The sequence below is a fragment of the Mastigoproctus giganteus genome, chromosome 3 (assembly GCF_048544385.1).
Source record: "Mastigoproctus giganteus isolate SK-2022 chromosome 3, ASM4854438v1, whole genome shotgun sequence".
Classification (NCBI taxonomy): domain Eukaryota; kingdom Metazoa; phylum Arthropoda; class Arachnida; order Uropygi; family Thelyphonidae; genus Mastigoproctus; species Mastigoproctus giganteus.
In genome coordinates this window covers 109,146,665-109,167,097 of record NC_143577.1, presented here as the reverse complement: position 1 = coordinate 109,167,097, position 20,433 = coordinate 109,146,665, and the positions used below count along the sequence as shown (strand labels likewise).

The following is a 20,433-nucleotide window of genomic DNA, read 5'->3' as shown; positions in this document are numbered from 1 at the left end:
CCAAGCTTATACAGTATCAGCCAAAAAAAAAAAACCCCATTTCACCCATCCATTCACTCCAAAAGTTTGTCTAGTTCTGCCTTGAACTTATTTAAGCTGTCTACTTCCACAATGATAGATGGAAGTTTGTTCTAGCAATCAAACACATGCTGCCTAAAGGCAAATTTCCACACATCTATTCTACAACTGTTGTCTTCCCTCAATTTGAATTTATACCCCCTCAGGCATGTAATCTGAGAAAGGAAGAATCCCATCAGCATTGAGCTTCCTTAAAACATCCAAGGCCCTTATACACCTCAATCAGATCACCTCATAGGTGCCTAGTCTCCAGATGCTAAAATTTGCAGATATTAAGCCTATCCTTCAAGGAGCAACCCTTTGTTCCACTCACCAATCTCTTTTCCCTTTTCTTTACTTGTTCCAGCAGCTCTATATCCTTCCTAAAATGAGGTCTCCAGACCTGTATGTAGTACTCAAGGTATGGCCTAACCATTGCCTTATACAAAGGGATAATCACATCCTTATCCCTGCTAGCAAAACTCCTGTATATCATTGACAATACCCCATGAGCTACTCTTGCAGCCTTTTTTGAAAAAAATTTCATATCTGGCTGCACAATTACCCCCAAGTCTTTTTCATGCTCCACTACTCTAAGTGCAGTACCTCACAACTGGTACATTACTCTGGGATTACTGCTACCCACATGCAGTATTAGCATTAGCAGAGGCATATGATACAAAAAACCAAGCTTATGCAGCATCAGCCACAAAAACAAACAAAAAAAAAAAAAAAACGCTCCCATTTCACCCCTCCTTTCGTTCCAAGTACCAGTCCAGCTCAGCCTTAAATTTATTTAGGCTATCAGCTTCCACAACAAAGGATGGAAGTCTGTTCCACCAACCAACCACCAGCTGGCTAAAGGCAAACTTCCGCACATCTATCCTACATCTGTCTTTCCTCAATTTGAATTTATGCCCTCTAAAATGATTATTCTGAGCAAGAGGAAGAATTCCATCAGCATTGAGTATGCTCAAACCATTCAAAGCTTTATACACCTCAATCAGATCACCTTGCAGGTGCCTAGTCTCCTCTCCAGACACTGTAATTTGCAAAATTTAAGCTTTCTTCGTAAGAGCAACCCTTTGTTCCCTTCACTAATCTTGTTGCCCTTCTCTGTACTCGTTCCAACAGCTCTACATCCTTCTTAAAATGAGGCCTCCAGACATGTATACAGTACTCAAGGTGTGGCCTGACCATTGCCTTATACATGGGGAATCATCACCTCCTTATCCCTGCTAGAAAATTCCTGTATATCATTGACAAGACACTATGAGCTACTCTTGCAGACCGTCTGCACTGCTCAGAAAACTTCATATCTACCTGCACAATTACGCCCAGGTCCTTTCGTTCTCTACCACTGTCCTTTCGTTCTCTACCACAGTGTAGTACCACAGAGTTGATACGCCACTCTTTCTGAAGCAGTTGATTATAACACTTGATGTAATACTTTCCCAAGCAATAACAAGATTACGGATAGCATCCAAGACATTCTAATTTGGCTGCAAATTGTTCCCTCCTTCTGTGTTGCGGACCAAGTACCTTATCAGGCGGGCTCTATATGCTCTCTTCAGGTTATAAATAATGCCTTGATCCAGTGGTTGCATTAAACTGGTGTTACTGGGAGGTAAAAACAACAGCCGTATATTTATCAACTTAAGTGTCTCGGCAGAATGTGCTGTACAACGGTCTAGAATCATCAAAATGTTCCTTTTTTCTGAAGCCATTCTTCTGTCCAATTTTGATAACCAAGACTGAAAAATTTTGACCATAAGCCAAGCACTTCTATTGGCCTCATAATCACAGGGAAGGTTGGTTAACTGCTTTAAAACATTTTGGCTTGGAAAACTTACCAATCACAAGTGGGCGTAGTTTTGTACTGCCATCTGAATTGCAGCATAACAGAACAGTGAGTGTTTGTTTATTTAATTTTCCACAATGACAAGACTCTCCTCAAACTGCAAATGTTTTGTTTGGCAGCAAATTATAAAATACACCTGTCTTGTTGAGATTAAAAATATTCTTTGCCTCATCTTATTTTTCAAGGATGGACCGTACAGAACACAACAACTCTGTAGCCTTTTCTTTGTTGACTAATCCAGACTCACTGCAAACTTTTCGCAAAACCAAGTTATTCCTGTTTTTAAATATTTGGAGCCAGCCACTGCTGCATTTGAAGTCACTAATCTCATGTTGCTGAGCTAGATAATTTGCCCTTTCTTGCAAAATCAGACCTGATATTAGCAAATTAGATGCATGCATTTGTTGGTACCATTCGAAAAGTTTTGTTTCAAGCTCCTCGTGGTCTCTGGAAAGCTTTTATGATCAATTATAGTCCCTCTCCCACAACCACAGCAATCTAATTACTCTAGAGATAAAAGTTGGATCGAGACCAAATTTTCAAATTATGTTTTGTTAGTTCTTGGGAAAATTTCAGCCTCAGTAACAATTTCATAGTCCTCATTTCCTCCGGCGCCTTCGTAGCCAGGTGGGCAGGAGCAGCAGTGTGTCACACGCTTCTTGATTAGCCCAGGGTTCAAGCCCATGACCACCAAATATGGAGGATGCGGAAAGGTCAGGGAATGACTACTGCATATCCCCGGAGCAATATGGCCTTAGTTGCTAATGCTCCTAAAAACCAAATAACAAACAAACAAACAAACATCACTTCCTCCCTCACCTACAAAAATTGGCATTAATGAAAGTGTGTTCTCACATTAATTGACAAAAAAAAAATGCAGATTGCTACTAAATTTTCAACACATGCGCAATGGTTCTTAATTCAATTCTGATTTTATAGTATTCCCTCCCTAGTGTCCCTTACAAAAATATTACTATAAATTTCTAAAAGGAGCTCTGATCCATTTCAAAATTTCAGTGCTTGCTTTCAATATTTCAGGAAACTTTTTAACAAATTTTTCTGCAATTGGTTGACTTACTTTGTTATAAATCTTGAATTATTACTATTTGTTAATGTTCCTGATATGGACTGCACTGAAAAAATTAACTAACTTGTTTCCTATATGATTCACTGCCACCATAAATTTTTAGAGCCCTGAGTACAATAGAAATTGTAAAATAGAAAAAGGACATATTACCATTCATAGAAACAGGGCTAAGATGAAAGACTGGAAGAATTTGCATTCAGGAGCTAGCTCTCAAAGACAGAAAAATAAATATTATAAAAGGTGAAAAATTAATATTATAAACTTTCATATAGTGAAAATAATTACAATATTACTTGGGTATTTTCATATAGTGAAAATAATTACAATATTACTTGGGTATTTTCATATAGTGAAAATAATTACAGCATTACTTGGATCATCTAATTTAGTTAGTAGGGAGACTGTTTGTGTAAAATAGAAGTCTCAATGCTACTCTGCGTAGGGACACATGCTTGTTTGTTAGCATTTGAAGTACAGGCTGGTAAAGATATATTATCAGGGTAAGATGTAAGTTTGTAATTCAGAGGAATTTTTCCATATATATATCAAAATTGACTTCTCAAGTAGGAAATCCATTAATAGGATGTTTTGAATGAGTAAAAAGTTTATTAAGCATATAGGACATTTTTTGGGACCAGACATTTCGGATCTTTTAAACGGGATCCGCAGTATTTTAAATATAAAAACAAAATACTTGTATGTGGATATTGTTAATACCACATGTATATTTTCATTTATTTGCCGTTATGATATTTTTGCAAGGTGATATGATTAAAACACCAAACTTAAAGGTGGACACAGAACCACGTGATTCACGAGTGTTGTTGCATAACCATAATGCACATCAAGTTTAATGCATCTTACTATTATGCACCATCTGACTTAATGCATTTTACCAATATGCACCATCTTACTGTTATGCTCCAACCTACTTAAGGCATCTTAATATTATGCACATAGAGAAAGAAAATTAATTGTTATGATGCACCAGTTTGTTTAGATGGTGTACCAGTTCAATTGGTTTTTATCTTTATAAGCATGTGTTCAAATGAAGTTCACCAGTGATGACTTGCAACACTATGAAATTGATAACTAACTTGACAATCTATGCATTGGTAGAGATATACAGAAATGTAGTTACCTTCTATGCATATAGCTGGTAGATAAACAACCTACTCTGTGTGTTTGTAGATTGATGTAGATATATATACCTATTTCTTTATAGGATCTTTCAATATCACAACGATTAAATTCTTCAGTAAACATTGTGATTGAGATTAAAGATGTTCAGGATCAGCCCCCTTCTTTCCAAAATGCTCCTTATACAGCTACTGTGTCAGAAAATAGCCCACCAGTAAGTTTTATATAATTCTGATAATAAAGTTTATTTTTTAACATGTTTTTAAGAATAATCAAAAATCAAGATAATACATTTCATAAAGTATTATTTTTCAAAATAAAAGTTCAATTAGAATTAATGAAAAATTATAATTAAAATCATATCACATTTTATGTGATAATGTAGTATCAAATGAACTAACAAATATTCATATCATTGTATTGTAGTTTATATAATATGATTTCAAGGTGTGAATTACTGTTTGCTGCATTTTCATCACAATTACTTTCCTTTTCTTTTGTCTAATATATCACACCATATATGTTTGTTTAATGTTTCCAATTTTTATGGTAAGTTTCAGAAGACAGCTTAGTAAGTCAATGATCCACCGTTGTATTCCAAATAAAGCATTCTCATATTTAGAAATAAATAAGCAATATTTATTAGCAACAGAGATAGCCGAATAAATAAAGACATATAGTTTACAGTTTATCTGATAGAGCTATAAATTTAACTAAGTGCAAAGTGATACTTGCAAATCTATCTCATTTACAGGCAGGAAAGCAGTTTCTATTTTTCAGTATGTCATTTTGTTCAATTTTTCCTCAGTTTATATTTGAGCACTGTTGGGAAGAAGACCAACATTGTTTCTTCCAAGGATAGAAACTAAAAAAAAAAAAACTTGAGTCGTGAATTCTGTCTGAAGTTACTATTCCTTTATTCCTATAGATTCTGCAAGTTACAAATTATTCTTTGAGTTTAACTGAGTTAGCTGATGTTCTTTTCCTTTAAAAAGTTAGTCTTGACCTTACAGATTTTGCATCACAAAATTTCAAGCCAAAAACAACTTACCTGAGTCATGAAAATCTTCTGATTAAGCATTAACACATTGTGTGTATAAAAATATAGCTTATTTTATATTTTTCTCTGGAGTTACACAGATCTTAGTAGTCCATTATTCTGTGAGATTCAGTGCACTTTTACAGTTGATAAGATTTTTCTCATTGGCATTGACAACTGGTCAGAAACAATGAACCATATATTACCTTGCACATCATCATTAAATATGCTTGCACAGCTTAAAATAGAATAAGAGAAACACTTCACCACGTGTAATTAACTTATATTAATTAAATTTAGAAATCTAAACAATAACAAATAGAGAATTTAGACATACTCTATATTGCAATCTCTTCTTCAAGGTCTTTGGCAGCTTTCTCAGTAGCACGACAAGTTGCATGTAATTAGTTGTATGAGACTGATCTCATGCAGCCAGTTGCATATTGATTTTCGCACATTCACAACTGCTGATCATCAGTAGTGCAATGTCTTCCTCCAAAGATGATATTTTTCTTTTCTGGGCTTTTTTAAGGATGAAAAAAAAAGAAAAAAAAAACTTTTGGATTCATCCATATTTTGTGAACGGTTATGAATGAAGATTGTTTGGACCTCAAAAGAACTGCATGATCCTTTAAAATTTAAAGATATGTACAGGATGAGTCCAGCAAGCTTTAGTGAGCTGGTTAAACTAGTAGGCCCTTCCATAAAGAAAATGGATACCAGATTCAGGGATTGTGTAGGTGTTGAAGGAAGGCTGTTAATAACTCTCAGGTAAGGAAAACTTTTGTTATCAATTTATTTGAAATGAATACAGAAATATAGAATACATTAAAAATGTAAATTAACATAGCAATAATAATGATAATCTAAGCCATATGATATTTAAAGTTAATTAATATATTAATAATAATAACAATCTAAGCTGTAGAAAACAAAATGTACATTGATTTGAAGTTTATTGATTGCAACTCTGCTCAGATGAAAAATTTTCATAATAGTGAGCAGCGTTCATATCATCAGTAGATGGAGATACTGTGAAGAAATCTCCTGATGAGAATCTTCAGATTCTCATCAGAATGCTAGGTAACCTTCATCAGACAACATAGCAGAGGAACTATAAGTTGCAGATTCCAATAATGCTAAATCCAGTGTATCCAAAACCCTTCTACAAAAAATTTGAATTTGAGTATCGCTTAATTTTTGTATGTCCAGTAATAAACTTAACAAAAACATTTTCTTTGGATCATCCTCTTTGGGCTTATTATTTTTCCTGTGTTCAGTATATTCTTTGAGAGCTGTATTGACGGTATTTAATGACAACACTTTTCTTTTAACCTTTTTTCTTTCCTCTGAAATTTTGTGCATTTGGACCTCTGATTCCTTGCACACTGTTGATCCAGAATACCTGTTCAAAGTAGACTCAGAATGCCTGTCCAGACTTGTTTCAAAGTGGTTGTACATGGTAGACTCAAAATTGTTGTCCATGCTAGGCTTAAAATAGTTGTCCATGCTAGGCTCAAAATACTTGTCACTCTCCAGCTCCCTTCCTGGTAGAGATGGTACATTACCTGCAACTTCCTCTGGTTTATTACCTTTATTGAAGGAAATTGCAAACTACATAGCATCCAACAAATAATATGGTTTTTTATTGGACCTTCCAGTATCACTGGGAAGAGAATTTAGTTTTCTCACAAATACTATGGAGATATTGCTCTACTTAAAGTTAGCAGCTGAAAAAAAAAAAAAAAATGTGAATTTATACAGTTCATAATAATAATGTAAAATTGCTCTAATGAACTTCATATTTTCATTTATTTGCACTTTTCTTTTAAGTTATTTGGCAATGGGGAACACATTCTTGGATATTTTGTTGAATTTCATGAGAGGCATTAGTACTATCAGTAACATAATTAAATCTCTCTACAAAAGCAATTTGGGAGTGTCTCGAGTTATATGAAATTATCCACTGAGGACGAATGGATTGGTATTTCTGATAGTTTTTATCAGCTGTGTAATCTGCCTAACTGTTTGATTGCATTAAATGGCTTACGATGATATAAGTCAGTTATTATCATTATTATCATCATTAGCCATATGGTGCAGGGAAGCCTGAGGCTTTTGCTGCACCAGCCAAAAAAAAAAAAAAAAAAAAAAATCTTAGTTACCCTGAGAGAGAGAGAGAGAGAGAGAGAGAGAGTCAGAAGCATAAGGGAATTACGAAAGAAAGAGAAGAATGATGATATCCAGCTGTGATGATCCAGATGTGTGATGTGAGCCTCTGGGGTTATGCTAGAAGAAACAGTGATGGCAGTATATTTCAAGTTTCAAGAATGGGTCGTTGGATAAAAAAAGAGTGATAATAATTTTCTGAGAGACACATCACCTCCCCTTGATTATAATGAAGTAGATTTTCCTTTTTACGAGTACTTTGTAAGTGATGAAGCTTTTCTTTTACATACCCGTATAATGTGACGATACTCAAGGAAAGCACTTGATGACAGAAAAAGAAGTTATAACTATCCTATTAGCAAAGCCCAAAAGACTGCTGAATGCACATTGGTATGGTTGGCAAAAAGTTTAAAGTTTTAATGAACACTGTTATTTGTCAAGAAAAAGACAATTATCAACATTGTTTGTGCTCTTTGTGTGCTTCATAATATTATATGGAAAAGGAAAGGGAAAGTGTATGAGCAAACAATCTGATGAAAATCTGGAAGTTGAACAACTCTTAGTTAAATGAAATATCAACTTTTGTGTTCCATCTGTAGAAGGCCAACAGCTACTAATTTAAGGAATTATCTCACAGATTACTTTGTTATAACCAATCCATCGTCTTTGCAGTGCAAATATTGTATTGAAAAATTATACTGACTTTATTTATTTATAAAAGTAGCAAATAATACTTATTTGCTACTTTTATAAATAATTGTATTAATAAATGTTAAACAAATGTTATGAATAAAGTATTTGCTTTGCCTATATAGTAATTTGAATTATTAAATTCTTTGCCACAGCATCTCTTTTGCTATACTTTTGATAATCTGAAATTATATAACACTGGTATTTTTCAATCTCTTGAACTAGTTTCAAGTTGGTGTGCTCCTCACTTGAACTCATTTTCACGAATTAAATACTCTTTCAAATATGATGTAATTGTACAATTGCATACAACTCGACTAGGAAGCCGAGTTGTATGCAACTGGTTACTTGAAATCATTTCATTAAAACAGTTGAGGTGCCTCCGTAGCCAGGTGGGCAGGAGCAGCAGTGCGTAGCACCACGCTTCTTGATTAGACCGGGGTTCGAACCCATGACAGCTGAATACGGAGGATGCGGAAAGGTCAGGGAATGAACACTGCATATCCCCGGAGCAATATGGCATTAGTTGCTAATGCTCCTAAATAACAAACAACAACAACAACAACAAAAAAAAAAAAAAAAACAGTTGTGTAGCGCAAGTGTGAAAAGTTTTACAAATCCTAATGTGTCAGTTCCATGAAACTAAATTAGTCAATTGTAAACAACTAGTTTCATTGTAAACAAACAGTTGCACTATTGGGAAAGCTGCCTTTGACTGTGAAGACCTGAAAGAAGAGATTGTAATGTATGGCTGTGACTAAAGTCTATTTGTTAATGTTTAATTTCCTAATTTCAATAAATATAAGTTAATTACACTCAGTGAAGTGTTTCTCTTATTCTGTTTAGTGAATCTGAAGGATTGTCATGCCACTTAATTCTTTACACAACAGAAGTTGGTCAATTTAAGCATAAATATGTTACAACTGAGACCAAATTTCCAGATAGAAAACATATCAACTCATACATAGTTGGTTTAACTATACTTATTTAACTTTATAAAAGGTATAAAGGTACAAAAGTATATACACTTTTCATACCTTAGTTCAAAATTCATTCATTTTACTACTTTTCCATCTACCTTCCACCATAGCATTCTCCCGTAACTATGATTAAAACTTTCAAAAGTAAAAAACCACTCATATGTTTCAACTCTTTAAATAATGATGTAGTCCCAGGCATTACACTGGTCCAGAGCCATATGTCCTACTCTTTTCATGTATGCCTGCAGCTATGTTAGTTTCCATTTTGTAAAGCATGTGTTATGGTTCACATCCAAGGGCTTAATAAAACAAAATTTTTAAGTAAAAAAAAGCAAATAGCTAATTAAATGGTTATTGTCACATAGGTGGTTAAGGTTCTAACAGCATTTAAGTACTTTTAAATGTATATACAGTTTAGATTTAACCTTAATTTTATCATAGCAGTTAAAAAAAAACAAAAAAAAAAACACAAGTTTCAAACAATGTTTAAAACATTAACCTTAATTGAACAGAACAAAATATTAAATTACATTCTTTATATGCAGCTTCCTTCTATTCTTTTTCAGTGCTACTTCAAAAATTAATTAAGCTGACCTTAGCAAATGCACAAAGGAACTTATTACACCTTATTTGATTTTATTTTGCACCCCTGGGTTCTTGAATTACTTTTATTTATTTATTTTATTTTTTTTTTGGTAGTTGTTGGCGCATAGGCTTCTGTGGCCATAATGCACTTCCCAAGGTTTTTGCAGTACTTTGATTATTTTAATAGTTAAAGCCTTTTCACTTTGTGACAATAATTAAATCTTAGTTCAGTTAATGCTGCATATACTTTACAGTTGAGTTTTGTAATGTATATCAGCATTGGCAAAACTATACTTTTAAAATTTTGAAAAAATTAGTATATATGTATGTAGCTGCCCTGTGCTCTGTTTACTAATTAATAAATTAGCATTACATTAGTAGAGGCATATGATGCAAGAAAGCAAACTTATATAGCATCAGCCAAAAAAAACCCTTCCTGTTCCACCCATCCATTCACTACAAAATTCTGACTAGTTCATTCAGCCTTGAATTTATTTAAGCTGCCAACTTCCACAACAACATATGGAAGTTTTAGCCAGCAATCAACCACCTGCTGGCTAAAGACAAATTTCCACACATTTATTCTACAACTGTTTTTTCTCAATTTGAATTTATGCCCCCTCAGGTGCGGAATCTGAGCAAGAGGAAGAATTCCATCAGCGTTGAGCTTACTAAAACCATTCAAGAACTTATACACCTCAATCACTTCATCTCGCAGGTGCTTCATTTCCACACTCTGCAATTTGAAGAACTTAAGCCTTTCTTGGTAACAGCAACCCTTTGTTCCACTCACTAATCTCATTGCCCTTCTCTGTATTCATTTCAGCAGCTCTACATATTTCCTAAAATGAGGCCTCTAGACCTGTATACTGTACTCAAGGTATGGCCTGACCATTGCCTTATTCAAGGAGATAATCACCTCCTTATCACTGCTAGCAAAATTCCTATATATCATTGACAAGATCCCATGAGCTACTCTTGCAGCCTGTTTGCACTGCTCAGAAAACGTCATATCTGACTGTACAATTACCCTCAGTTCTTTTTCATTCTCTGCTACTCTGAGTGTAGTACTGCACAGTTAGTATGTTACTCTGGGGTTACTGCTATCCATATGCAGCACTTTGCATTTTCCCCCTCCTTCCAGGTTCTAGAATCATTCTAGAATCATTCCTTTGCCATCATAGTTCTAGAATCATTCCTTTGCCATCTCAGAACACAGTGAGTAACACTTTCTTGGCTGATGCTGGATATTGGATGTGGACTTTCTTCGGTTGAGATGAGCCTGTATGGTATCACTCTGAATGAGGCTTCTAGACCTGTATGCAGTACTCAAGGTGTGGCCTGGCCATTGCCTTATACAAGGTGATAATCAACTCCTTATCCCTGCTAGCAAAATTCTTATATATTATTGACAAGACCCCCATGAGCTACTCTTGCAGCCTTTTTGCACTGCTCAGAAAACTTCATATCTGACTGCACAATTACTCTCAGGTCTTTTTCATTCTCCATACCCGAATATAGTATCACTTAGTTGGTATGTTACTTTGGGGTTACTACTGCCCATATTCAGCACTTTGCATTTGTCACTGTTAAACTTCAGTTGCCACCGCAGCCCATCTGCTCAACTTTTCCAGATCCTGTTGCAGTAGCATACTATCCTTACTGTCATTAACAACCCTACCAACCTTTGTATCATCTACAAACTTGGACATTAAGCCTAATATACCTTTATCAATATCATTGATAAATATAGAAAATAGCAATGGGCCCAACACGAACCTCCTGGGGAACATCACTAATAACATTAGCCCACGAAAAGCAGTGTCCATTGATTACCACTCTCTGTCTTCTCCCACTCAGTCATCCCTTTATCCATAGCAGCAACTTGCCCTTAATGCCATACTGCTCCAACTTGTACAGTAGTCTTCCATGTGCAACAGTATCAAAAGCGTTCTTAAAATACAAGTATATGATATCAAAATTATTTTTTGCATCCAGTTCCTTCATGACCACGTCGTAGTATCCAATCAAATTGGTCAGACAAGACTTTTCCTTAACAAACCCATGCTGTGTCTGAACTATAACTGCAGTCTTGTCTAGATGATCCTGCAGGGCTTCTTTAACCAGTGACTCCATTATTTTCCCTGGAACAGAAGTTAAACTAACAGGCCTGTACGTACTCGTGACTGTAAATTACAAATGTCATCCAAATGAAAACCATGAAACTTAAATAAAAGTTGTATATTACAAACTGCAAGGAACTATGTGTGTTAATCTTCATTGCAGTACCCATTGTATTTGACATGATTCCAGTCTACACTAATGACTGGATTCCTCAAGTGAAGTTTTGCAATTGGTGTTGAAGTCATTCACACACTGGCATTTTGATCTCTTCATGTGATGAGATATCACTAGAGCTGTCTAATTAATATGGAGAATGGATAATACCAAAAACTTCATCTACCATATTTAATTCACTGTAACCAGTGACCCCTCTACAGTGTGGTGTGAGAATAGCCATTATCATGCTACAGCTTGCACAAACACACAGACACACCACCTGAGGGCAGAAAACCAAACCATGACATTTCTTTCAAATTTCTGACTAATTGGCTTAAAAGCAGTATCTGTCACTTATCACTTTTAGCATTAGTAGAGTCATATGATGCAAAAAAGCATGCTTATATAGCATCACACACAAAAAAAAAAAAACATCTGTTTCACCCATCCATTCAATCCAAAAGTTGTCTAGTTCAGCCTTGAATTTATTTAAGCTGCCAACTTGCACAATGATAGGTGGAAGTTTGTTCCAGCTACCTGCTGGCTGAAGGTAAATCTTCACAGATCTATTCAACAAATGTCTTTCTTCAGTTTGAATTTATGCCCCCTCAGATGCAGAACTTGAGCAAAAGGAAGAATCCCATCAGCATTGAGCTTGCTCAATGCTGATGGGAATTTTTTTTTTTTTTTTTTTTCCGGCTGGTGCAGCATAAGCTTTAGGATTCCTTGCACCATATGGCTAATAATAATAATAATAATATGGGTAGCAGTAATTCTAGAATAATGTACCAACTGTGTATTTGCACACTTGGGGTAGTGGAGAATGAAAAAGACCCAGAGATAATTGAGCCAGACATGAAGTTCTCTGTGCAGTGCTGGTGGACTGCTAGGACAGCTGATGGAGTTTTCATCAGGAATTTTCACAGCAGGGATAATGAGGTGATTATTCTATATTATAAGGCCATGGTTAAGTCACATTTTGGATACTTCATACAAGTCTTGAAGATTCATTTTAGGAAGGATGTATATCTATTGGAATGGATGCAGAACAGAGTAACAAGATTAATGAGGTGAAAAAGGGTGTCTTACTAGGAAAGGTTTCAATTCTGCAAATCGGAGAGTCTGAAGACTAGGCACCTGTGAGGAGATCTGATTGAGGTGTTTAAGGCTTGCCGTTATGAATAACCATTCATAATATCCATTCCCATCATTATATTCAGGTATTGATATGCAGTGAGGAATTTTGCTATTCTTCTGTTGATAATTCAAGGATTTCCTCCAATATCCAAACATACATTCTTGATTTATGAATATTTTCTAGGTGTTATTTAGGTTTGTAACTGAGTTGTGTAACATGAATTCTTGGACTGACTACACCATGGAAAAAAGATATTAGTGGCTGTAATTGAAAATTTTGATATTGTTGTTTAGATATGTGAGTGTCTCATGATGTTTTTTCAGTTTTATCATTTAGGGATTAAATTTAATTTCCATTAAATTTACAAATTTAATTTTCTTTTTTCTTTTATGTCATAGTTATGCATTTCTCAAATAATGTTAAATTTTATAATTAAGGAACAGATATAAGTAGAAAAAGACCGATAAGCTAGGGCCTTTATGTATTCACAGTAATTCACTGTAAATAACTGATCGATGTGTTCAACATGGATCAGTTATTTTGGGTGGTATAAGGCTGAAGAGAATAATTTATACCAATTAAAAATGTGGTTAAGGGTTTACATTTTATCTGGAAGGTTACTGTAAAGTGACACATTAGTAAACCTGTCTCATTGTAAGGAAAACAAGGGATGGAAGTTAAAACACAATATTTTTGTAAATTATATTAGTATTAGTATCGGCAACATGATGTAAGATTTAAAAAAATGTTCATTTGTCCATTTACATGGGAAATGTCAGTGGGAAAATGAACCAATAATTTGTCCAAACCTTTAAAATTTATTCATAATGTTCCCCCCCCCCCCACTTCAATACTCAGTTGAACTTTATTCCAGCAATTGATTATGCTTTTGCTGAATACTAATTTACACACATCTATTGTACAGCAATCCTTTTCCAATTTAAATTTATACTCCCTTGTGTGCTTCATCCCAGAAAAAGTAAAGATGCCAATGGCATTCAGTTTACTTAACCTATTTAAAGTTTTATATACACTTCAACTAGGTTGCCCTACAGTTTCCTAGTTTCCAGAGACTGCAATTTAAAGAACCCCAGTTTTTCTTGATAAGAATATCTGTTTGTGCCCCAACTAAATTGTTGCTCTTTTCTGCACCCTTTTTAACAGATATTTGTCCTTCTTAAAATGAAGTTTCCAAACCTGAACAAGAGGAAAGCAGTATTTCCAGATGTAGCATAATCATTGCCTTATACAATGGGATAATCACCTCTTTGTCCCTACTGGCAAAATTCCTGTATATTATTGACAGAAACCCTTGAGCTATTTGAACTGCTTGTTTGCACTATGGTGAGAATTTCATGTCAGCTATACAATTACCCCTAGATCTTTTTCATACTGCACTGTTTTCAGTTTGGTACCATCCAAATGGTATGCTATTCTGAGATTACTGCTGCTCAAATGCAATACTTTGCATTTATCACTGTTAAATTTCAGTTGCTATTTTATGGCCAGTGACCAGAAGAGCAGTGACCATTATTAACCACTGTTTATCTTCTACCATTTAATCTCTTTTTTTTGTAGTAGTAACTACCCTCAATGTATACAACAATTATATACAGTATCAACGGCTTTACTGAAATCTAAGTGGATATTGTTAAAATTATTCTTTGCTTCCAGTTCCTTTGTGTTAACCTCTGAGTAGCTAATCAGATTTCTGAGATATGTGCCTTTGACAAACCCATGTAGTGATTGCCTTATGACTGCACTCCTATCAAGATAATCTTGTATTACTTCTTTAATTAATAATTTCATTATTTTTCCTGGCACAGAATTAAACTGACAAGACTGCTATTACCCACTTTATCCTCTGAACTACCCTTCTGAATTGGAGATACATTTCCAGTATCCAGTCCTTCCTCTGAATCTAAAGAATGCACTCATTGTTATGGGCAAATATTTAACTATATCTTCTCCAGCAGTATCTCTTAATATTGATAGATTCCGTCATGCTGAAAGTGTTTTTTTTTCACCTTTAGCCGTAGCAATTTCTCTACAACCTTTCTTTTGTTATAAAATCATTTAACTCCAAGTCATTAGCATTAGTAGAGGCATTTGATGCAAGAAAGCAAGCTTATGCAGCATCAGCCAAAAAAAATAATAATAAAATAAATAAATAAAAAAATAATAAATAAATAAATAAAAAAATAATAAATAAATAAATAAAAATAACCACTTCCACTTCACCCCTCTGTTCTTTCGAAATACCTATGCAGCTCAACCTTAAACTTATTTAGGCTATCAACTTCCATGATAAGGGATGGAAGTTTATTCCACCAACCAACCATCTGCTGGCTAAAGGCAAATTTCCTCACGTCTATCCTACATCTGTCTTTTCTCAATTTGAATTTATGCCCTCTCAGGTGATTAGTAGTAGTAGTAGTGGCACATGATGCAAGAAAGCAAGTGTAGGAGCTTATGCAGCATCAGCCAAAAAAAAAAAAAAAAAAAAAATCACACCATTCCCTCCAAATGCCTGTCCAGTTCCTCCTTAAATTTATTTAACCTATCAACTTCCACAACGACAGATGGAAGTTTGTTCCAGCAATTAACCACCCGCTGGCTAAAGGCAAATTTCCGCACATCTATTCTACATCTGTCCTTTCTTAATTTGAACTTATGTCCCCGTAGGTTGGTAATCTGAACAAGTGGAAGGATCCCATCAGAATTCAGCGTGCTCAACCCATTCAAGGCCTTATAGACCTCAATCAGATCACCGCGCAGGTGCCTAGTCTCCAGCCACTGCAATTTGCAGAACTTAAGCCTCTCTTGGTAAGAGAATCCCTTCATTCCCCTCACCAATCGTGTTGCTCTTCTCTGTACACGCTCAAGCAAATCTACATCCTTCCTAAAATGAGGCCTCCAGACCTGTACGCAGTACTCAAGGCGTGGCCTGACCATTGCCTTATACAGAGGGACAATCACCTCCTTTTCCCTGCTAGCAAAATTCCTATATATCATTGACAAAACCCCATGACCCGCCCTAGCAGCCTGTCTGCACTGCTCAGAAAACTTCATATCTGACTGCACAATTACTCCCAGGTCTTTTTCATTTTCTACCACCTTAAGTGTAGTACCACACAGTTGGTACGTTTCTCTGGGGTTACTTCTACCCATATGCAGTACTTTGCATTTGTCAAGGTTGAACTTCAGTTGCCACTTCTTAGCCCATCTGCCCAAATTATCTAGATCCTGTTGCAGAGCACACTGCCATTACTGTCATTAACAACCCTGCCAACCTTTGTGTCATCTGCAAACTTCGACATTAAGCCTGATATACCTTCATCAATATCATTGATAAATACACAAAACAACAGTGGACCCAACACCGAACCCTGTGGGACTCCACTAATAACATTAGTCCACGAAGAGCAGCACCCATTGATTACCACCCTCTGTCTTCTCCCACTTAACCATCCTTTTATCCATTGTAGCAACTTACCCTTAATACCATTCTGCTCCAATTTGTACAGTAGTCTTCCATGCGCAACAGTGTCAAAAGCTTTCCTGAAATCCAAGTATATGATATCAAAATTATTTTTTGCATCCAGTTCCTTTGTGACCACATCATAATAACCAATCAAATTTGTCAGACAAGACTTTCCCTTAACAAACCCATGCTGTGTTTGAATTATTGCTGCAGTCTTGTCCAGATGATCCTGCAATGCATCTTTAACCAGCGACTCCATTATTTTACCCGGAACAGAAGTTAAACTAACTGGTCTGTAATTACTCGTGTCACCCTTCGATCCACCTTTGTGAATTGGGGACACATTTGCACATCTCCAGTCCGTGGGAACCTCCCCTGAGTCCAAGGATGCTCTCATAATTATGGCTAAGGGTTTGCTTAGTTGCTTTGCCGCCTCCTTTAAAATAACTGGATAGATCCCATCCACCCCAGGTGCCTTTCTTATATTTAACTTCAACAATTTCTCCTCCACTTTGCTCTCAGTTATTACAAAATCATTAAGCACACTGCTACAATTTGATAACCTTCTTCCATTTTCAAATTGTAATAATTCCTCACGTGTGAATGTAGATGCAAAATACTCATTCAGTTTGTTTGCTATCTGAGCAGGATCATCAACAGTCGAACCATCGATGTCAAGTGGACCAATCATATTCAGCCCCTTCCTTTTAGTGTTTATATAAGTAAAGAAATCCTTGCTGTTTTTCTTAGCATCTTTTGCCAAAGATTTCTCGTAATCCGCCTTCGCCTGCCGAACCTCCTTTCTGACCTGATTACAGACTAGCTTATATCTGCCACAGGCTTCTGCGTCACCTGATAATTTATATGCATCCCATGCATTTTTCTTCTCTGTCACGAGTCTCATTAGTTCATTTAATAACCATTTAGGCCTAAACCTTGAACGATATTTCTTAATCGGTATATAAAGTCTAGTAGCTTCCACGATTAATTCTTTGAATGCTTCCCACTTAGAATTTACTGTTTGTAACATCGTCAGTTGATCCCACTGTACAGAATTTAAAAACTGTCTGAGACCACTGTACTCCCCTTTACGGAAGCAAAAACTCTTTCCTTTACCCCTGACGGTAGTTACCTCTTTGAGTAAATCCCACTTCAGCACACTGTGATCACTGCCACCTAGTGGTTCCTTTATCTTCAAATTCTTAATACACGAATGATCACTGCTGATAACCAGATCAAGAGTGTTACTTTCTCTGGTTGCCTCTCGAACATGCTGCTGCAGAAAACAATCATCCAATAAATCCACAAAAGGATGACTAGTGTGTGAGTGACCAACCCACAAGTTCCAGTCAATATCTGGGAAGTTAAAATCCCCCATTATAAGACATTCTGATTTACTGGCCCACTCTATTTCTCTGTACAATTGTTCATTGTACTCATTCAAGTCATTAGGCCTATAACACACTCCTACTCTTATTTTTCCTTTCGCAGTGCTTATCTCACACCAAACTGACTCAACAGAGCACTGTTTTAATCTATATTAACTGGGTGCACTTCCTTTGATTTTATGTTTTTCTTAATTAACAGCATAACACCCCCTCCCTTTCTGTCCTGTCTATCCTTTCTGTACACATTGTACTCCCCAAATTCCAGTTCTGCATTCCTTATATCTTTGTGACACCACGTCTCTGCTATCCCAACAATATCCGCCTTTAATGTCTTAACCAACACTTCAAATTCATCAAATTTATTTACTATACTTCAAGCATTGGTATACATGCAAGCATACATGCTCCTATGCCTATTCCTTGTTACCCTAACACATCCCATATACCCAACTATTCCATGATGACTGCCATCCGTCCCTGAAACCCCCAACACCCCTCGCTCCAGGTCACTTCTTATTCTAATAGAAGTTGTGCAAGAATCACCTTCACCTCTGCCTGCAGTTACTGTTAAACTATTAGTCTTTGTATCCCCCCAAACTAGCAGTTTTCCGACCCACCTAACACTCCCACCTAACGATAGCATCAGCAAATATTCTTGTACCCTTTCTATTTAAGCGTATCCCATCCCTGTAGAAGCAATCTCTCCTGTTAACAAGTACAGTCCAGGCTGAAAAAAATTTTTCCCCTTGAGCCTTGCACAATCTTTCCAGGGCCGAATTGATCGACAAGGCTCTCACCATGTACTCCCTCCTATCATGTCTGGGCAGAATTGGAGACACTTTCAAATTCAACCCTATTTCACGGCTTTTTTTCAACAGTGACCTGTACTTGTCGAGTAATTCCGCCGGTCTCCTACTCTTAATATCATTAGTGCCAACGTGTACAACTATATCACCTTTTGTGCCCTTGAAAGATGATATCTGCTCTACAATGTCATCAACCTTTGCCCCCGGCAGACATACCCTGGTCCTGTTCCACCTATCCTTTTTACAAAGGATGTTCCCCAAAGGATTATTCTGAGCAAGAGGAAGAATCCCATCAGCATTGAGCATGCTCAAACCATTCAAGGATTTATACACCTCTATCAGATCACCTCACCGGTGCCTAGTCTCCAGACACTGTAATTTGCAAAACTTAAGCCTTTCTTCGTAAGAGCACCCCTTTGTTCCATTCACTAATCTTGTTGCCCTTCTCTGTACTCGTTCCAGCATCTCTACATCCTTCTTAAAATGAGGCCTAGAGACCTATATACAGTACTCTAGGTGTGGTCTGACTATTGCCTTATACAATGGAATAATCACCTCCTTATCCCTGCTGGAAAAATTCCTATATATCATCGATAATACACCATGATCTACTCTTGCAGCCCGTCTACACTGCTCAGAAAACTTCATATCTGCCTGCACAACCACCCCCAGGTCCCTTTCATTCTCTACCACGGTCAGTGTAGTACCACAGAGTTGATACGTTGCTCTGGGGTTGCTGTTTCCCATATGTAGTACTTTACATTTGTCAATGTTAAACTTCATTTGCCACCTCTCAGCCCATCTGCTCAACCTTTCCAGATCCTGTTGCAGTAGCATAGTGTCAGTAGTGTCCTTGCCAACCCTGCCAACCTTCGTATTGTTGGCAAACTTGGACATTAAGCTTGATATATACCATCGTCGATATCATTTATAAATACAGAAAACAATAATGGACCCAATACTGAACCCTGAGGGACTCCACTAATAACATTAGTCCACGATGAGCAGTGTCCATTGATTACTACTCTGTCTTCTCCCCCTCAACCGCTCCTTTATCCACAGCAGCAATTTGCCTCCAATGCCACACTGCTCCAATTTGTGTAGCAGTCTTCCATGTGCAACAGTATCAAACGCCTTTCTAAGATCCAAGTATATAATATAAAAGTTATTCCCTGCATCCAGTTCTTTTGCGACTGCATCATAGTATCCAATCAAATTGGTCAGGCAAGACTTCCCCTTAACAAAACCATGCTGTGTCTAAGCTATGACTGAAGTCTTGTCTAGATGATCCTGCAGTGCTTCTTTAACTAGTGCCTCCATTAATTTTCCAGGAACAGAAGTTAAACTAACAGGTCTATAATTATTTGTGTCACCTTATGATCCTCCTTTGTGAATTGGGGTCACATATGCACATCCCTTGTCTATGGGTACCTCCCCTTAGTCCAAGGAAGCTCTCATAATTATGGCTAAGGGTTTGCTTACTTCTTTTGCTGCCTCCTTTAATATAACTGGATAGATCCCATCATCCACCCCAGGTGCCTTTCTTGTATTTATCTTCAACAATTTCTCCTCCACTTTACTCTCAGTTATTTCAAGATTCTCTAGCTTACTGCCAGAGTTGAATACACCTCTGGCATTCCCCTCGCTGAATAACTCCTCATGTGTGAATGTCAATGCAAAATATTCATTCAGTTTGTTAGCTACCTGAGCAGGATCATCAACAGTTGAC

General features: G+C 36.4%; 1 protein-coding gene across 6 annotated transcripts in view; it reads left to right on the top strand.

Annotated features, from left to right (window-relative positions):
• The window catches only part of Cad74A (cadherin 74A), a 748,720-nt gene that overhangs the window by 189,860 nt on the left and 538,427 nt on the right, over positions 1-20,433 (top strand). For all 6 annotated transcript variants that reach the window (XR_016546733.1, XM_090369392.1, XM_090369388.1 and 3 more), the window contains one exon: positions 4,231-4,359. Coding sequence is in view for 5 of the 6 variants with exons in the window: in XM_090369392.1 (XP_090225518.1) it covers positions 4,231-4,359 (129 nt within the window). In the remaining variant the exon portion in view is untranslated. The remainder of the gene's footprint in view (positions 1-4,230; positions 4,360-20,433) is intronic.